The sequence below is a fragment of the Stenella coeruleoalba genome (assembly GCF_951394435.1).
Source record: "Stenella coeruleoalba genome assembly, chromosome: 17".
Classification (NCBI taxonomy): Eukaryota; Metazoa; Chordata; class Mammalia; order Artiodactyla; family Delphinidae; genus Stenella; species Stenella coeruleoalba.
In genome coordinates this window covers 10227229-10246494 of record NC_137163.1, presented here as the reverse complement: position 1 = coordinate 10246494, position 19266 = coordinate 10227229, and the positions used below count along the sequence as shown (strand labels likewise).

The window sequence follows — 19266 nt, the reverse complement described above, 5'->3', positions numbered from 1 at the left end:
TTCCTCTCAAGTCCTAAATCTGGGTCCTCTCCTTGAGTCTATCCATGGCCCATCTTATACACATGCTAGGGACTGAACTGTGTCCCCCTAAAATTCATATGTTGAAGCCCCAACACCCATTGTGACTATATTTGGAGACAGGACTTTTAGGAGGTAATTAAGATTAAATGAGGTCATAAGGGTGGAGTCCTACTCTGATAACACTGGTGTCCTTATAAGAGGGAGATCCCTTCCCCCTCCCCCTCCCCCTCCCCTTCCCCTCCCCCCTCCCCTCCCCCTCCACGTACATGTACCTAGGGGAAGCAAGGAGGTGCTGTCTACAAACCAGAGGCCTGACCACGCTGGCATCCTGAACTTGGACTTCCAGCCTTCAGACAGAACCATGAGAAATAAGTTTCTGTTGTTACGTCACTCAGTCTCTGGTGTTCTGTTATGGCAGCCCAAGCAGACTAATACACCCACCCCCGTGCTCTCCTTTGGTGATTTCACTGACTACGTTTTTGTTTTTAACTATTTCCTCCCACTTAAAACATAGTCTCTCTCCTTAGCTGCAGTCCCAAATTTCCAGCTACCAGGTTGGATGCCCAGCCAGCCCTGGCAACTCAACACAGCTACAAAGGGCCTCACGCTTTGGCCTCACTCCAGATCTTTTTCCTGACTTCGTTGTTTCAGTTAAGGACGCCACCATCCTAATCGTCAGGCTCAAGACGCCAAAGCTCTCTGGCCTCCTCCCTCTCTCCTTCATCTGCCGTATTCTTTGGCAGGTCTTCTCAAAACTTGCCCTAATTTCAGCTACTTTACTCTGTTAAAGCCTTGCTACCGCTCGCCTGTGTTACGTATTCTGCCACGTCGGCCGGGATTCTTTCTGTGACAACGTCAGAAATCCCGAGTGAAACTCATTTAATAAAGAAGGTGATTTGTTGACTAGTATAACTGAACATAGGCTTCAGGCAAGCCTGCATCCGAGGCCTCGTCATTACCAGATATTCCCTCTCTCTACCCCTGATCTAATTCTTTGAGTTGACTTCACTGTCAGCCATGCTTTCCCCAGACAATGGCAAACACGGCTTTGGGCTTACATCCTACCAACTGGCCACTGCATTCGTAAGAAGGTGTCTCACCCAGGGTCCCAGCAACCATTCTATACATGACTATTGTGGTTTGAGAATAATTTGATGTGTGTGCTCTCATTAGTCAGATCTAATCCACTAAACCCAGCTCCAGATCAGCCCCACCCCAATCATAAGGACTTTCAGTAGGAAGGATGGTTCCCCCAAAGCAAAAATGAGGAGCTTTTGCCCAAACTAGGGAAAGACTGCTAATCAGCAAGAGAGACAGAGGATAGAAAGAAAGATGGATGATAGAGAGACAGATAAAAAAAAAAAGCTGTCCAATGCGCCTCTTAATTGTATTCAATTCCAATTTCACTCCACTTCGATTAACTCTATTCCCTGTCAGTGAACTCATCTTAAAGACACCGCTGATCATTTCTCTCCCTTGTTCACAAGCCTTCATTGCCTCCCCACTGGAGGCCTGTGGTGTTCAGGCAATGGCAATTTGCAAGCTCAGTGAGGAATTTCAGAGCCCTCCTTGAATGAGAGAGAGGGACTTTAAAAAAAAAAAAAAAAAAGAGGTGAAGCTGTAATGTCATCATCACTGGGAGGGAGAGAGGTAGAGTTTCGTTTTGTTTCCTGTAGCCCAACTGGGCACCTCGGGCTGGTGTGGCTTGTAAACTGGTCTTTTACATAAGAATCCACCCTCAGCAAAGGGAACCCTCTCACACTGTGAGTGGGAATGTAAGCTGGTGCAGCCACTATGGAGAACAGTACGGAGGTTCCTCAGAAAACTAAAAATAGAGTTACCACATGATCCAGCAATCCCACTCCTAGGCATATATCCAGATAAAACCATAATTCAAAAATATACATGCACCCCTATGCTCATAGCAGCATTATTCACAATAGCCAAGACATGGAAGCAACATAAATGTCCATTGACAGATGAATGGATAAGGAAGATGTGGTACATATGTACAATGGAATACTACTCAGCCATACAAAAGAACGAAATAATGCCATTGGCAGCAACATGGATGCAACTAGAGATTATGATACTAAGTGAAGTAAGTCAGAAAGACAAAGACAAATACCACATGATATCACTTATATGTGGAATCTAAAATATGACACAAATGAACCTATCTACAAAACAGAAACAGACCCACAAACATAGAGAACAGACTGTGGTTGCCAAGGGGGAGGGGGAAGGGAGAGGGATGGACTGAAATTTTGGTTGGTAGATGCAAACTATTACATTTAGAGTGGATAAACAACAAGGTCCTACTCTAGAGCACAGGGAACTATCAAATCTCCTGGGATAAACCATAAAAGAATATTTTAAAAAGCATGCATATACATGTACAACTGAGTCACTCTGCCGTACAGCGGAGGTCGGCACTACATTGTAAATCAACTCTATTTCAATTTAAAAAAAAATCCACACTCGAGGATGGGGTTCACAGCAAAGCCTCCAGAAATGCAGATCTGGGCAGCTCTGGGTTTCCTGTGTAGCTGCCACAATTCTCATCCACCCATTGGAGTCCTTTTCCCTTCTCCTTCCCCAGGAGAGCTACGAGGTTTTCTCTTTCCCATCATGTCATGAGCCCCACTAGAATGCCTTACTATGAGGACAGGAAATGTATCAATTTTATTTATGTCTATATTCCCAGCGCCGAGCAGAGTACCTGGCAAATTGTACCCTTAATAAATTTTCATTGACTGAACAAATGAATGAGAGGGATCAAACATTATTATTATTTTTTGCACAGCATTTAATCCAGAGCCTTGCATATAGCACGTGCTCGATAGCTGTTTACTGGATTTCATTTATTTCAAAACATATTAAAAAAGGAAAATAAGATTTTCTTGTTTGGGGCTAGGGCAAATTTGGGGAAGTAGCTGGACTTGCATTATCTATAGGCCAGCATCTCCAAAACGGATAGCTTTTAATCATGAAACTGCAGAATGTTTCACTCACAAACAGCCCGTGCTGTATTTCCTGTGTCATTCCCATTTCAATACAAGTGCTGCAGAAGCAAGTGTCAAGGACATTCGAAAACAAGTGTTATCCTTTCTTAAACGTGAATCATGTCATTCTTAGCCATCCATAAGGAGAAATACCGGCCTTGTACGCACACCCCTCCCCCGACCCTAGGCAAACTCCACTCCCTCCAGGGTCTCCCCACGTCGATGTCCACCCTGTGCACGGCCAGGTGACCAACAGGGCTCAGCATCCAGACTTTCTCTGCTGCTTGGGAAACCCAGTGAATTTTAATGCCATTGAGCAACTCGGTTCCAGCACTCCTGGTGTGAACTGAGAACAAAGCTCTGGTTGCTAGGCAACCGTTACACAAGCAGAAGGATTTCCAAAATAAAAAGCCACCCAGCATACACTTGATGCGAGTGCATTTGCACTCTTAATTTGCAACTGGTTGGAGTGCACCCTTACCTTGGTGAGATGGTCTACTTCTCGGTTACTCTATATGATAGCTCTTCAAATTTTTAACTAAGCTCAGAGTATTTTTTATTCTTTCCAGAGTCCCAATGACAAAACAAAGAGTTATGTTTCTATGCTGGGATTGCCAGCAAGTAGTGGGTGCTCAATGAATACTTGTTGAATGAATGAATGAACGAATGAATGAATGAATATGTGAGCACAAGGGCCTGCTTCTGCATCTTGAGGGAATCGTGACATTGGTAGATGGATACAAACATAGTTAAACATCTATGTGACGGTTTTAAAATAGGTCCACAAATTCTTTGGTACCTCTCCCTTCAAGAGATGGAGTGTGAGGAGAGGTGGGCGTAGGGACTAACTTCTAACAAATACAGTATGGCAGAATTCGCAGTGTGTGAGTAGATCGTATAAGGCATCGAAACTTTCTCCCTTCTCTCTCTCTCTCTCCCTCTCTCTCTGTCTCTGTCTCTCTGTCTTTCGCTCTCTCATCATTCACTCTGGGGGAAGCTACCTGCAATATTGTGAGGACACTCAAGCCATCCATGGATTGGCCCACATGGTAAGGAACCGAGCCTCCTGCCAACAGCCATGTGAGAGAACCATCTTCAAAACAGATTCTCCAGCCTCAGGTAAGCCTTCTGATGAGCATGGCCTCAGCCAACGTCAACTCCAATCACACGGAAGACCCCAAGCCCGAACCATCCAGCTAAGGCCACTCCCAAATTCCTGACCCATGGGAACAGGGGAACATATATTAAATGTTTGCTATTTTAAGCCACTATGTTTTGGAGTGATTTGTTACACAGCAATAGATAATATAATCTTTCCTCTTTTCTGAGATGACAGCTTATAATGACAGCTTATAGATTCCCTGAAGGTGTCTTCTTCACTCTGTGTCCTCAACACCTAGCATCTTGTGTGCACTCAGTAAACCATAGGTAACAGCTCATTTAATGACAACCTTGTCCCTAATCTTTTATGAAAACCTATACATACAGGTTCACACACAAAAACGGACCATAATTCACCAATAAAAAAAGGGGGACTTTAAACAAAGAACCATTAGCATAATTATCAAAAAAGGAACTACTAGAAATTATTGAAAAAGTAGTTAGAATTTGTACAGTCCTTCCCCCTACTTGGAGTGAGAGGGAGCTACATGTAGAAGGAATAGAAGGCGTTGATGTATCCAAGGTAAGAGCAACGAACAAAGGGCACAGCCTGAGAAGTCCATTCTTCTCACGAGAAGGAAAGGGAATAGAGGGACTGAGGTCTCAGATCCCACTTGGGGGTTTTCTTGAAGTTCTCCTGAAGCAAAGTCATCAGAGGCATTCACGCTTACAAAGGCCAGCTGGATGGCTCTTAAAGATTGTTGAAAGTGAATGGGACATAAACTGTTCCTGTAACCTAAAATAAATGCCAGAATTTGCTTCTTGGGGAAAAAAAAAAAAATCCAGCTGGAGGAGATAACCCTTCAGTACCTTGCTGACTTGAGCTGCCATGATTGGAAGACCAACTCCTGCCTCTACTCCCTGCACACCTGGGAGGCAGGTGGGGCGCACACTCTGCTGCCCTCTGCTGGCGGGAACAAAACCGAAGAGGAGGACGGGACACCAGCATTTCCCACATTCAGGTCCACACACTTCCCATCACCATCATTGGGATGAGACTCTCAGTTTGAGGACCGGCTACACACCTCCGTAGAGATAAGAGAGGGTGAATAATGGCAGCAAATCACTGTGTTGCTTCCTCGGTGACAATGAGGACGATGCAGATTAAAAGCTAGACTTGTCCTCCAAGCCATCTCAGATCATTGCGGGCTAACTGTACTCAAATGCAAAGACCCCCCGATGCTGGCTTTTCTTTTCAACAACTGATGTGTACTCTACTACTTGTGTGAAACATGAAAGAACAGTACTATCTAGCCTCTGATTCCCAGTTACTCAGGTCCCACTCCAGAGGGAGGGGACATTTTAAAATATGCTCAATTATCCAAGAATAACTAAAATTTTTAAATAGCAACTTAAACGTCCCAAAAGAGAGAATCACATTTTTCTCTTCTTCCCACCCACTGCTTTTGAGTCTCCATAAGGCCATGATACCAAGGATACAGCCTCTAAAACTCCAGGTTACTATTGCCATTATTTCATTCATTCAAGGAAATCTTATTGAGTATCAGCTATGTGCTAGATGCCATGGTAGGATCCTATATACCTTATTTAATTTGATCCAACAGCAATTCAGTAAGATGAGAAAAATGAAGCTTAGAGAATTTGAATTATCTACCAGAGGTCACAAAGCAGGTGATGCGTTCAACTCCAAACCCAGATTCTTACGTGTGTCCCCACCGACCAGTCACAATAGTCCTCTAAGTATTTGAAGACAATCTTTGTTTCTACCAAGACAGTGAATCCCAAGATTTTTCACCACCCCTGCTTTCCTCTGTGTTGATCAAGGTTCCAAGATTTTGAAAGAGTTTAATTGCCTGGCTGAATTTATCTAGAAATAATATTTCCCCGCTTCTTGAAAGACATTTAGAGCTGTCAACCGGGCTTTCGCTCAGCATGAAATAATCAGATTTATCACAGAATCCACAGTAATCCCGGCGTAAGCGGTTGACATTTTACCAAGTCACAGCGTCTCTGAAACACTGAAAATAGCTCTAAGTTCCCCCATAATTCAGGTCTTACCTCCTAGAGATTTTTTTTTTTTTTTTTTTTTTTTTGTGGTACGCGGGCCTCTCACTGTTGTGGCCTCTCCCGTTGCGGAGCACAGGCTCCGGACGCGCAGGCTCAGCGGCCATGGCTCAGGGGCCCAGCTGCTCCGCGGCATGTGAGATCCTCCCGGACCGGGGCACGAACCCGTGTCCCCTGCATCGGCAGGCGGACTCTCAACCACTGCGCCACCAGGGAAGCCACCTCCTAGAGATTTTTTTAAGGAAGACACTTAATACAATCAACGTCATGTTTAAGAGGGAGATTCTATTCTGAGGATATAAAAAGAAACCAGTGTTAACGCCCTCTGCCATTGTCCCATTTCTCCCAGCTCATTCCCTGTAAACCCAGCAGGGAGGAAGGGAGACGTGGGGGAGGGCTGGCAGGACAGCAGAGATGGGATTGAGGAGATGTCTTTATTTCAGTAGGTCCCAAAGCAAATAAAGGAAGGGAAGTCTGGCATCCCCGGCAAGCTTCCAGTTGCTTGACAATGCTGCCACCCTCTGGCGTAAATTGGAAATGCGTGAGATAATATCGTCAGTCACCGTCTTTCATTAGATGAACCACAAAGATGTCATCTTATATACCAATAAAGTTTCAAAAAACAAAATTACGCTCCAAGGGCTTCCTGGGATCTATTTAAACTATAATTCGGTATATTCCCTTTTTAAGCTCCTACCATCTAGTGCCTGGACAATTAGAGGATCTTCTTCAGTGCTCTCCCTACCCTTCTGACCCATTCCCCCACCAGCAGCCAGTCGCCACTGACTTTAAACTGGGAGACAAATTTTGCTTGGGACAAATTTGTTCCTCTGGCGCATGAGGGATCCGCAACTGGCAGCCTGCAAGCCTAGGTTCAGCAGCTCAGGCTGTGTGTGTGCGTGTCCAGAGCAGTGTTTGAAACGGCTTTATCGGGGGCACCCCCTATCTCCTCAGTCCCCTGCCAACCTCTCCCACATGCCCGGTACAGACATGCACATCCCTTCACGGGTTTATTTACCCACATGGCCCCTGAAGTCAGGAAAGCTCACTTCCCTGAAGACAGGACATTCACGTCCACCTGGACCCCCAAAATGTGACCTTATTTGGGAAACAGAATCATTGCGGATGTAAGGAGTTAAGCTAAGAAGAGGCCATCCTGGATAAGAGTAGGCCCTAAATCCAATACGACTGGTATCCTTATAAGAAGAGACACAAAGACACACAAGGAAGAAGGCTGTGTGAAGATGGAGTCAGAGACCAGCGTGATGCGGCCACAAGCTGAGGAATTTCAAAGGTTGTCAGTGACCACCGGAAGCTAGAAGAGGTGAGGAAGGATTCTCCTCTACAGCATTCGGAGGGAACACATCCCTACGGACTCCTTGGAATGTATTTGGGGAGCAAGAGAGATGGTCAACAGAATATAAAAAGTTTGACTTTAACAGAAGGAAGTTCCCAAAGATTTGTAAGAGCTGAAGCAAGAATGAGAGTTTAGCTAAAAGTGAAGACGATAATCACAGAACAGGAGCACCTTAGAAATAACTAGAAATCATCTAGTTGAAAAAAACTCATTTCACAAAAAGGAAGGAAAAATCACAAAATAACTCACCTGTACCCCTCATCTCTCCTGTATTTTCAACCTCTCCCTCTTCACTGATAGTTCCCATCAGTGTTTAATCTCGCTCAAATGAAGAAAAAGTTCCCACTCAACGCTTCAACCCCCTCGAGTTACTTACTGTCTTATAATGATCTTTTCTCCACCAACAGGAAGGGAACTTTAGAAACATCTACACCTGCCACTATTTCTCAGTCCACGGCGACGAGATTTCAGGGCCATCACTCCACACAAACAGATCTTGCTAACCTCCCCAAACGACATCCATGTAGCTAAATCTGATGTGTATGTTTAATTCACTTTTTTACATTTCTCAGCAGCATTCAAATCTTTCGGCCACTTTCTCCTTCTTGAAAAAGACTCCTTCCGCAACATGGGTAATTCCTCCCTGGTGTTTCCTCCTAGCTTTAGCCATCTGCATTCGTTCTCTGTTGTTGTTTAACAAATTACCACCAGTTTAGCAGCTGGTGGTAATTTGTTAACAATTTGTTAGCAACATTTATTTATTACCTCACAGTCCTTAGATCAGGATTCCAGACAAGCTTGCCTGGGCTCTTTGCTGAGGGTCTCACAAGGTCAATGTCAAGGTCCTGGAGGCTCTGGGAAGAATTTGCTTCCAAGCTCATTCAGGCAGAATCCAGTTCCTTGAGGCTGTAGGACTGAGGTCCCCATTTCCTTGCTGACTGTCTGCTGGGGCCTCATTCTCCACTCCTTATGGTTGCCCATAGTCCTTCTCATGTGGCCCCTCCATCTTGAAGATTAGCAACAGCTTGTGGGATGCATCTCATGCTTCGAATTCCTTTGAATTGTTCTGCCATCGGCTGAAGGAAATTCTCCGCCTTTAAGGATGTATTTGATTAGGTTAGACCCGTCAGGATAGCATCGTGCTTTAAGACCAGCCATGCCATATAACATAACATAGTCCCATGAGTGAAGTCACAGTCACAGGATCTGGGGACCAAGGCGTGGAATCTCGGGGACCGCTGCGAAAAGTGCTGCCCACCATACCGCCTCATTTTTAGTTTCCTTTCCTGGTTCAACCTTCTCCAACCACCCTTAAATGTTGGGGAACCTCAGAAATGGTCTCAGGTACACTTCTTCCATATACTGCCTCTAGATCTAGATCAACCTCATCTATCCTCATGCCTTCAATTACCATTTATAGAGCAATCTCTCCCAAATGCACATCATCAACCCAACTTCTCAACTCCAAGGCCATTACTTCAAGCTACCATTTGACACTTTCACTGGGAGATCTCACAGCCTTTTCCAATTCAATATGCCCCCAAACTAATAAAAGCTCCTCCTCTCCCAAGCCTGACTGTCAGCCACTGCTTCTCAAAGCACAGCACTACCAGAACCCAGGAGCACGAGCCAGAAACTTAAACCCAGCTGGGTCATATCGCTTACCCAGTCTTGTTCTACATCACTCTAAATATTCATCCCATCATCAAATTGTTAAAGATTTGATTAGATATTTATCCAAAGGATATAATACGAACGACAAATAAGAATTTGAAAAGATGCTTCACATCATAAGCCATCAGCAAAATGCAAATCAAAATGACAATGAAATACCAATTCATACCCACCAGGACGGCTATACTCAAAAACAACAAAACAGCTACAACAAGTCCTCAACAAATGTTTGTCTCATGGAAGTAGGACTCAGTTTTCTGAGTCATCTCAGTTTTCATGGTCATCTCCAAGTTGGGAAATCAGTCTTATGGTTTTCCACCCAGGAAACCCCAGGTTCGCTCTTCATAAACACTCACCTTGCCAAAGGGGTTCCTATATTCTTCTTGGACAGAGAGTCACAAGTAATACGAGTCATCATCTCTTTCCTCATCCTCAGTTTACTTTTGAGATAGTTGGAGGGTCCTGCCATCCTACCACCACCTCCCTCTCATTTAACTTCTTCCTGCCCCCATCCTGGTCCATCCCTCCACCTCCTAGGACCCCTGCCATTCCACAGAAACTAGGGCCAGGCCCCGGGGCAGCGGTGGCAAAGGCAGGGGCCATCTGCCCCGCTCTCCAGACGTACGTGTGCCATTAGGACCCCATCCCTCATCCCAGCAAACACACACCTCTTCGGAGGATGGGACCTCTCATGGTGCCTAGAAGCAAAATTCAATTCCCCACCCAAGAGTTAGTCAGAGGTCAGAGGCTGTGCTGAGGGCGCCAAGAGAAGGTAGTATTATTAAAGGTCATGAGGGATGATGAAGTGCTTTTAATCAAGGGAGGAGAAAAACGGATCCTCATTTTCAACAATAGCGTGTTTTTGCCAGTGTTGGAAAGTATGAACACAAGGAACTTAGATGAAAGGTTCACTTCACAGAAGTGCCTGCAAGTCGCGTGTTGACCACTAGCGGGCGAGCGTGGCTTGCTTGATATTAACAAAATTTAGGCCTATGGGTGAAGAGACGGAACATTACTATGCTGTCCAGGGCAGTAAACATTGGACCTACATGAACTAATTTAATCCTCATAGCAAACCAAAAAGGGAAATAATGTGCATAACAGATCAGTCACTTGCCAGAGCACTTGCCGTGTAACTGGTAGCAATGTGAACCCCTCATTGGGTTTCAGCTCTTGGGGAAATATAATTAGAATCTCCCAATCCAGAAAATCTGTCCACGAAGGGAATAGAGAAAGAAATCAACGTTATCATTGAATAAGCATTAAAACAGAATGTGGTGCATATCATAAGCAATCCACTAAAAGACTGCAAAAACAGAAAGAACTCTCACCCTTTCATATATAGCCCCGCAGATACAACCAATTACATAGACTTATTTTCAAGATAAATAATAACTAGTCCTCCGGTAAGAAGCCTTGACAGAACCACCTATCACATGTAGTTTATCCTGACTTTACCTGGTAATCGACGTGACCACCTGTTAGCTAATTGGTTTTATCCAGAAGAAAAACAAACTTTTAACTTTTACAAGAGGAAGTCGATTTTGTACCCTGGGGCACGTGCCCGCTGAATTTAGGTTCTGCCCTTCCGCAGAAACCGGGAGGGGTGATACTAGGTGCTTACATTGCAAAGAATAGGTCTCAGGTCCTTGAGAAAGACTTTCCTGGGTCCTAAAGTTGAGTTTTCAAAAGGATTTATATACATTTCCAAGAGAGGAGAAAGTGCTTACACTTTTACCCAAGTTTTCTAAAATAAAGGTTCTAAGGAAAAGGAGGGGAAGGAAATCTCTTCCCTGATTTTCAACTGGGAGAAATAAGCCTAATTTTTTTTGTTTTGTTTGTTTTGGTTTTTTTTGCGGTACGCGGGCCTCTCACTGTTGTGGCCTCTCCCTTTGCAGAGCACAGGCTCCGGACGCGCCGGCTCAGCGGCCATGGATCACGGGCCCAGCCGCTCCGCGGCATGCGGGATCTTCCCGGACCGGGGCACGAACCCGCGTCCCCTGCATTGACAGGCGGACTCCCAACCACTGCGCCACCAGGGAAGCCCTAAGCCTCATATTTTTAATTTCTATTTGTTCTTACACAGCCTTCCCATCTGTATACCGGAAATGAGACCATCTCTCCAGAGTTGATGTGAAGATTAGAGAAAAATGTCTGACAACGTGATGGACACAAGCTTATCCTCATCCTCTCCAGGTCACCTGGATGCTTCCCCATGACCTGACGACACGATCGGGTCTCTGGCAGCTTGTCAACCCCTCCTCCAAGTGTCCTCCTCCTCCAGTGATCGCCTTCTCCCACCCGCTTGCCCCTCATAGAAACTTCGTTAAGAATCTCCTACACCCTGTGTCCTCACCCCCTCCCTGGCACCCACTGGAGTCTGTCCTCCGGCGAATTTACCCCACGTACATTACCAAGGAACACACACTTGATTATTCTCTCCTTGGAGCTCTCTTGTCCCGGGATAGGACGACACCATGATCTATGGGGTCTCCATTTACGGGACCGTTTCCATTCTGCCTCCTTCATGGGCTCTTGTCCCCTGACAAACACTTAATCTTTGGTGTTAGGCAAGACTCAGGGCTCTGAACATTTCTCATATGAAACTGGAAATCACCCTGGGTGAGGGCGGGATTGGGAGAAGACAGGTGAGGGAGGAGTTTCGAGGAGAGTAAGACGAAGGGCAATAGGAAGACTTAGGGGGCTAAGATTCCATGATCCAGCGCTCAGCCCCAGGCCCAGTCTCCTGGAAGAGAAGAGGGCCTGTCATATGCTTGCTTTTCTAGGATTTTGCGTTGGAAATTGAGTCAGGGACCTATTGGTGGAAACAAAACACAGTGAGCAGAGTCACGTTGATCTGCTCTCTGGAGTTCGTCTGACAAACTCTGCTTGACGTCAGGACGTCTGAAGATTGAAAGGGACCCTACTCAATTGGAATCTTTTCTCTACAAGACAAAACAATACACAGTCTGGTAAGTTCTAACTGGGGAATCAGGGGATGAATAAGAAGAGAGGATACTATTGCCAGAGACAGAAATGTTCAGGATAGATTTGTCAAATGAATAGAAGTGTTTTTGTTTGAGGTGGTTTTTTTGTCCTAATCTGACCCCCAAACAAAGTACTACTTCTTCCTAAAGTTCTCATTAATAAAGGAGAATTCCTGATAACAACATGCTAGCATGTAAGGCTCAGGGATGTATCTTTCATATATCTTTATCCAGGTCCAGGCTTAGAGAATCTTTTTTTGTTCTTGTTACTCTCTGTTGTCCACTGATCCCTTGCAGGGCCCACATGAGACAGAATTGAAAGTCACATCAGGGATTTTACTTGATCTGTTGAAAATTCTGTCTTTATTCAACACTCAGTGAATGTTCGAAAACTGAATTCTGTATAACTGGGAAATCTAATTCCTCTTTGCCCAGAAGAGAGCAATTCCAATGAATTACTCTCATTCAATGTGGTCTGTAAAATGCACTTCACATTTTTGTCTACCCAGCTATTCACTATTTATTCATGTCTGCATCCTTACTACGCTGGTTTCGATTACTACCTCCACACAGATAACTCAAACACTTGATCTCCAGGGCATTTCTTAGCTCTGAGCTCCAATCTATACGACTGCCTGGGGTTCATTTCTTTTTTGTGTTTTTTATAAATCTTTTTAATTTTTTTCAGATTTATTGAGATATAAATGACAAATAAAAATTGTATATATTTAAGGTTTACAACTTGACATTTTGAGATACGTATATACATTGTGAAATGATCACCGTAATCCAGCTAATAAACATATCCATCACCTCACACACTACCTTTTGTGTGTGTGTGGTCAGAACACTTAAGATACGTCCTCAGCATATTTCAAGTATACGATACAATATTGTTAACTATAGTCACTATTCTGTACATTAGATCTCCAGGATTTTTTCATCTAGTACAACTGAAACTTTGAACCCTTTGACCAATGTCACTCCATTTCCCCCCAGGCCCTGGTCACCATCATACTCTCTGCTTCTTCTATGAGTTTAGCTATTTGAGATTCACATACATATAAGATCTTGCAGGACTTCCCTGGTGGCGCAGTGGTTGAGAGTCCGCCTGCCGATGCAGGGGACACGGGTTCGTGCCCCGGTCCGGGAGGATCCCACATGCCGCGGAGCGGCTGGGCCCGTGTGCCATGGCCGCTGGGCCTGTGCGTCCGGAGCCTGTGCTCCGCAACGGGAGAGGCCACAACAGTGAGAGGCCCGCGTACCGCAAAAAAAAAAAAATAATAAGATCTTGCAGTATTTGTCTTTCTGTGTCTGACTTACAACCTAAAGTCACCTCCTATAATGTCCATCCCTTCGGGAAGAATATCAAGGATCTGTACGAGGTTGCCCACTCTCTTCCCCGCCTCCCAACGGAACTTTGCACTCCCCTTCCATCCTCCCCTAGCAACATGCCCTCCCTGTTTGAGCCTATTAGCAAGAATTTGGTCAAAGAGCTTGGAGACAAAGACCTGAGGCCTGTCAAATACCTGTTGAGCACCAACAAATTCCGTCAGCTGGCGCTATTATAGAAGAAGAAGGGGACGCACGCACAGTTCTGGGGACAGCCTACTGTTCCAGTAGAATACACCTCACGGATATCCTGGAGCCAAGTTCTTCAGTCCCATGTAGTGTCAACCAGGGACGAAGGAGGCAAGGAGTGAAAAACAAGGGTGCTCAGATAGATTCTTGGTGCGACAGCCAAGAACCCCTAAGACACCCGCACAGGTAGATATCAAACCAGCCTTGCCTAAAGGCACAGGGCAAGGAGCTACGATTATTTGAGAATCTACTAACATCTGGACCCAGGCACTTTTTTAGCATATTGAATACTTACAGCAGCCTCTGAAGTTAGGAATAATATCTCCATTTGCATAAGAATAAATTGAAACTTACAAAATAATTTGTTCACAGTTAACACACCTGGGAACTGGTAGAACTGGAATCCAAATCAGGTCTGTCTGGCTCCAAATCCCAAACATTTTCTGCTCAGTGAGCTGCATCCTGGGGCTGACGCTGTGCCTGGAAAGATGCTGCTGTGTCTCTCCTGGACCACTGCTCAAGTGATGCCATCATTTCTTAGGGCTAGGACGTTATCCCTTGATGAGGTGCTTATTTAACATGTAGGTTCCAGGTTTCTCTTTAGAGAATCTGATTCAGAAGAAACAGAGTGAGGTCAGGGATTCTGAGTGTTCAACCATCATCCCAGGTGATTCTGATGCAAGGGGTCCCCAGGCCACACTGAGGAAAGCTGCCCCACCTGATCCGGAGGAAGAAGCTGGGGATGGGCTCGGGGGGGGAGGGGGGGACTACAGGTGCAGGGATGTGAAAGGATCCAGCAGGAATAACCTGGCCTCTCCTGACCTGGCTTCTTCCCCATCCAGACATTCTTTTCATCTCAGATGATGGTAAGTGGAAAACCTTTCCAGAGGTGAGTTCCTGAGCTGGGCAGGTTCTCTGCCTACACCTCGGGCCCCCCTCAACTCTGACCCCCTCTGGATGCTAGTAAGAGCCATGCAAGGGGCTCAGCCAGCAGACCCAGAGGGAAGCTAACCTCCTCCACAGCCCGCCAATTGCTTCTGTCTTTTACAAGCCATAGACTCTTGGGGCCACAGAGGAAGGCACCTTTCTCCTCTGAATACCGGGGTGTGTGTGTGTGTGCGCGTGCGTGTGTGCACGTGTGTGTGTCTGGGGGGAGCGGAGGTTAAATAACTCTTGGTGAGTGAGTCCTTCTGTTTATCTTTCCAGAAGAGCGTCAGCTGCAATCGGCGATGGGCGAGTGGCTGATTTTACAGCCAGGAAAGTGGGATCTGATCCCTCCCTGAGGCCTCCTGTCACAACCAGAATGCCACGTGATTGCCTCTGCTGTCCTTACCCAAGTCGCTGGGTCTGGCCCCCTGGGAGGGAAGGGGTAGATAGAAAGGGGACGGGGGTCAGGGAAGTAGGGGGCAGAGGGTCAGAGAAACCGAGTGGCTTCAGAGACTAACTCTTGGGTAAGGATTTAATTTCTCTTCTAGGCACCATCCTCCCAGTGGGTGAGTGTGTGTTTCCTGGGATGGGGGATGGGTCCTAATGGCACACATACGTCTGGAGAGCAGGGCAGATGGCCCCTGCCTTTGCCACCGCTGCCCCGGGGCCTGGCCCTAGTTTCTGTGGAATGGGAGGGGTTCCACACGGCCAGGGAGGGGGAGGGACAGACGGGGATGGGGGCAGGAAGAGGTTAAGCAAAAGGGAGAAGGCGTTAAGAGGGCAGGACTCTCCAAAATGTCTCAAAAGTAAAGTTGGGGGATGAGAAAGGGAGACGATCACTTGTGACTCTCTTTCCAGGAAGAATACGGGAACCCACTGGCCAAGGTCAGTGTTTATTAAGAGGGAAGCTGGGACTTCCTGGGTGGGAAACTGCAAAGGCAACTACCCAAAAGGTGGCTTGCATGCAACCCACAAAACTGAGCTCTACTTCCAAATCGACGCTTTGTTCAGCCCCATTCGTTCATTCATTCATTCGTGCATGCACGCGACAAACACTTATTGAGGACTTATTAGGCCACAGGCACTGTTCTGAGCAGTGGGGATACGGCCGTGGGCCAAACAGAAATGTCTGCCTCCCTGGACCTCCGCCTCTCAGCAGATCAGCTGGAGGCCACCTGAAGTCTCCTAGGAGAAGCAGAGAACCCCCAACTCCACTCCTTGCTTAATTTTGTGTGGTCATAGACGATACAAGCAGAATTACATAAGGAGGGTAGTTCATGTGTGCCAGGTACTCCCCCAAGCATTTTACATACATGAACTCATTTAATCCTCATAACCTCCCACTAAACAGATGTGGAAACTGAGCCCAGAGCACCTAAGATTCTCATCTCTAGAGCCCAATGCTAGAATCCACGTTATTCTAGACGTGTCCCAGAAAAGAGCACTTGGTCATCTTCTTCCACTTCCCACGACCTCTTTCCAGAATCTCCTTCTCTCCTCCCTGCCTTCTACCCCACCCCGGGTCCCTTCACAGCACGAGGATTGCCCATCTTTTTAGCCTGTTATGATAGCTCCAGCCCCAGAGCTCAAACATGCCGTCTGCAGAGATGCTTTTGGTTGGTAGATAAACGACATGGAGGTGCCTGGCTCATCTCACCACGGATGTTCTAATCAGAGAACTGTCCCCGCTTTCTGGTTGACGTTGATGCCTGAGGACAGGTTTCAAGCACCTACAAAAGGAGGTTTGCAGGGAAATGGAGGCAATGGCCCAGCTCCCAAAGGACACTCAGGATGCTATTCTCCACAATATCCTGGCCAGGCTCAAGGACCGAGAGGCTCTGCAGGACCTCATGGACTTGGCGGTGGGGGGGGGGCCACTCTACCTAAGGCTGGTCCAAGTTGTGAAGGGGCAGGTTTAGGAGATAGACTGCCAAGATACATGGGGAAGGAGGGCTGCAGAAGGGGGTCCCAAACGCTGGTCCAGGCACAATGACCAGGTCCAGGGCATGCAGCCCACATGCTGAAGCTGCTTGGAATCTGGGGGGAGGTGAAGATCCCGCCCCCTCCCACCTTGGTTAATCACTTGTAGACTCAAAAGATACTGGCAAAACTGCAAAACAACATCACTATTGCTATTACTATTATCGTTGTTGTTGTATTACTAATAATACCAGTTTCCTGTAGTTGGATCGGGGCCCCTCGGATCATCTGGACAGCTTTGGTGGTACCTTCCTAAGTGAGATGCAAGAGGACTCAAGAAATCTATGGCTCAAGTTAAGACTGCACATCATTTCCCTCCTTAAAGCCATATTGGGTAAGAATGATTTGAGGGAAATATGGGAACGTCACAAATTTGGCCTCTAGACCCAAAAAGGACAGGGTTAGATGCCGCCCACCTCTCTAAAACCCGTCTAATACCATGGTCTTCATCTCACATCACGCCCCTCTCCAAGGTCAGGAGGGGTCAGTGAGATAAATTCACCATATGATACAGAACCAGCCCGGGATCTAGAAAGACCAGTCCAAGTTCACCCAGCCTATCACTGGGTGTGGATGATTCCAGACTCCAGCCTAGAACCCCACCCGCTGGACCATGTTATGTAGCATCCTGGAGACCATCCCAAGAGCAGAAGGAGGGAACTCGCCTTTCAAGTCGAGCGGGTTTTCTTCCTCTGCCTTCGGGTCCCCCCCTCATGGGGTCTCCTAGTTCACAGTAGGGAGGAAGAATCTGACTACTCATCACTCTCTCTCCCCAAATGTCCCCTCGTTCCCGGGGCTGAGTGACACCCAACACGAGCTACTGGCCTGGTCCATAGAGAAGAGGATCCTGCTCCAGCAGCGGGCGCTGGGAAGAAATCAATCCCCAGGGGCCAGCCTCCAGGGATGGGGGTGAGGGAGCCAGGGATAAGAATGATCCTGAGGAAAGAGAGGTGACGTAAGATTCTGCTGAGAGGGGAGAAAGGATCCCGTGTGGCCACCGGGAATTCTCTGGCTGCCTCTCCCTCTGGGGAGCAAGCCCGGTGGGTGTGAGTCTACCTCATGGGGGTCTCTGTCTCCATGGCAACCCCAGCAGAGGACGCCCACAGTTCTAAAAGAGGAATACAAGTTTGGGGGGCTCAGGGGATCTGAAACACCTCTGCTTTTCTCACGCAGTTACCATTTGCAAATTGCTCTTTCTCTCTCCACATACATGTATACATGAGTACATATGTGTTCACAGACGTATGCACATACACACACACATTGCACACACGTACACATACACATGTAATTCCAGATACCACTATTCTGCAAGGTCAATGTTAGTATCACCATTTAGCAGCTGAAGAACCAAAGCGCAACAATTTCCAATGACATATCCGAGATCACACCGATCAAAGGACAGGACAGGACGAGACTCCTGGTCCCCTTGACTCCATGACTTTGCCTCTTCCATGACCCGGTGAGGCCCCTGGCTCTCGGGACAGAAGGTTTTGTCTCCTGATCTCAAAGGCTGACCTGCAACACCTGACCTCATTTCTTCCAGGTGAAGAGCATCCTGGAGCCCAACTTCAAGTACCCTTGGAACATCCCCTTCACCCTGGCCCCCAAGCTCCTCACCCCGCTGCAGGTAGAGGGGTTGGCTGTCACCTTCAGCCTGCTGGAGGAGTGCAGCCTGAGGGTGGCTCCCGACAGCCCCAAGGGGACCTGAGACCTGGAGGCCAAGAAGCCCTTGTTCACCCTGTACGGGTCCCTCTCAGTGCCGCAGCAGCTGGCCAAGGCCTGAGCCCTCCCCTGGGCTCTCAGTCCAGAGAGGCCTGTCCACACCCCCGTCTGTGCTGTGAGCACCCTTGGTGCTCAGGGAGCCTGGGGCCATGCTTCTCTGCCTCTCCAGTTTGGGTGCACAGGGACCAACAAAGACTCGAGGGAACATTCTGGGGTGACAGAGATACTCTGTATCTTGTAAAAGATTTATGCATTTGTCAAAACTCGACAGATAGCATCTAAAGATGTGAGCACTTTACTGCGTGTTAATTTTACTTCAAAGCAATGTACACAAATATTGAACTCTCGTTAATATGCACTCTGAATTGTATTGGGTAAAGTGTACTGATGTCTGTAACTTACTTTGAAATGTATCAGAAAATAAGGTGAATTGATGGATGGATAAATATGGGATCAAGGAAATGTGGTGAAATATTTAAAACAGGAGTTCTTTTTTATTCTTGAAATGTTTTTGTATGTCTGGAATTGTTTCAAAATAAAACTTACCCCCCCACACACACAATTATATCTGTGTGTCCATCAGTCATCCTGTGAGTGTTCCTGACTGTGCCTTCTGAGCTGTGGGTTAGGTTCTTCGTCATTTAAGGAAGATTCACTCAATATCATTAAACACGTTATACATTCTGTTTGTTGAATTCTCTGTTTCAGTCACCATATGTCCTTTGGGTCCTCTAAATACATTGTATCTTGTCTAATTGCTCTAATCTCTCCTTTATCCCTTTGTATTCTCTGAGATCAGAGCATGTCTTTCCTTGATGTCTGT

At 46.6% G+C, this 19266-nt stretch overlaps 1 protein-coding gene across 1 annotated transcript; it reads left to right on the top strand.

The window, feature by feature from the left end:
• Positions 1-13625: 13625 nt before the first annotated feature.
• GSDMC (gasdermin C) lies at positions 13626-18504 on the top strand (the record flags this gene model as incomplete). The annotated part of the gene is given in 7 exon segments (XM_079901802.1): positions 13626-13798; positions 13802-13853; positions 13856-13897; positions 16458-16600; positions 17446-17586; positions 18265-18426; positions 18430-18504. Coding segments are annotated over 7 exon segments (732 nt in total). The 5' UTR covers positions 13626-13681.
• Positions 18505-19266: the final 762 nt, after the last annotated feature.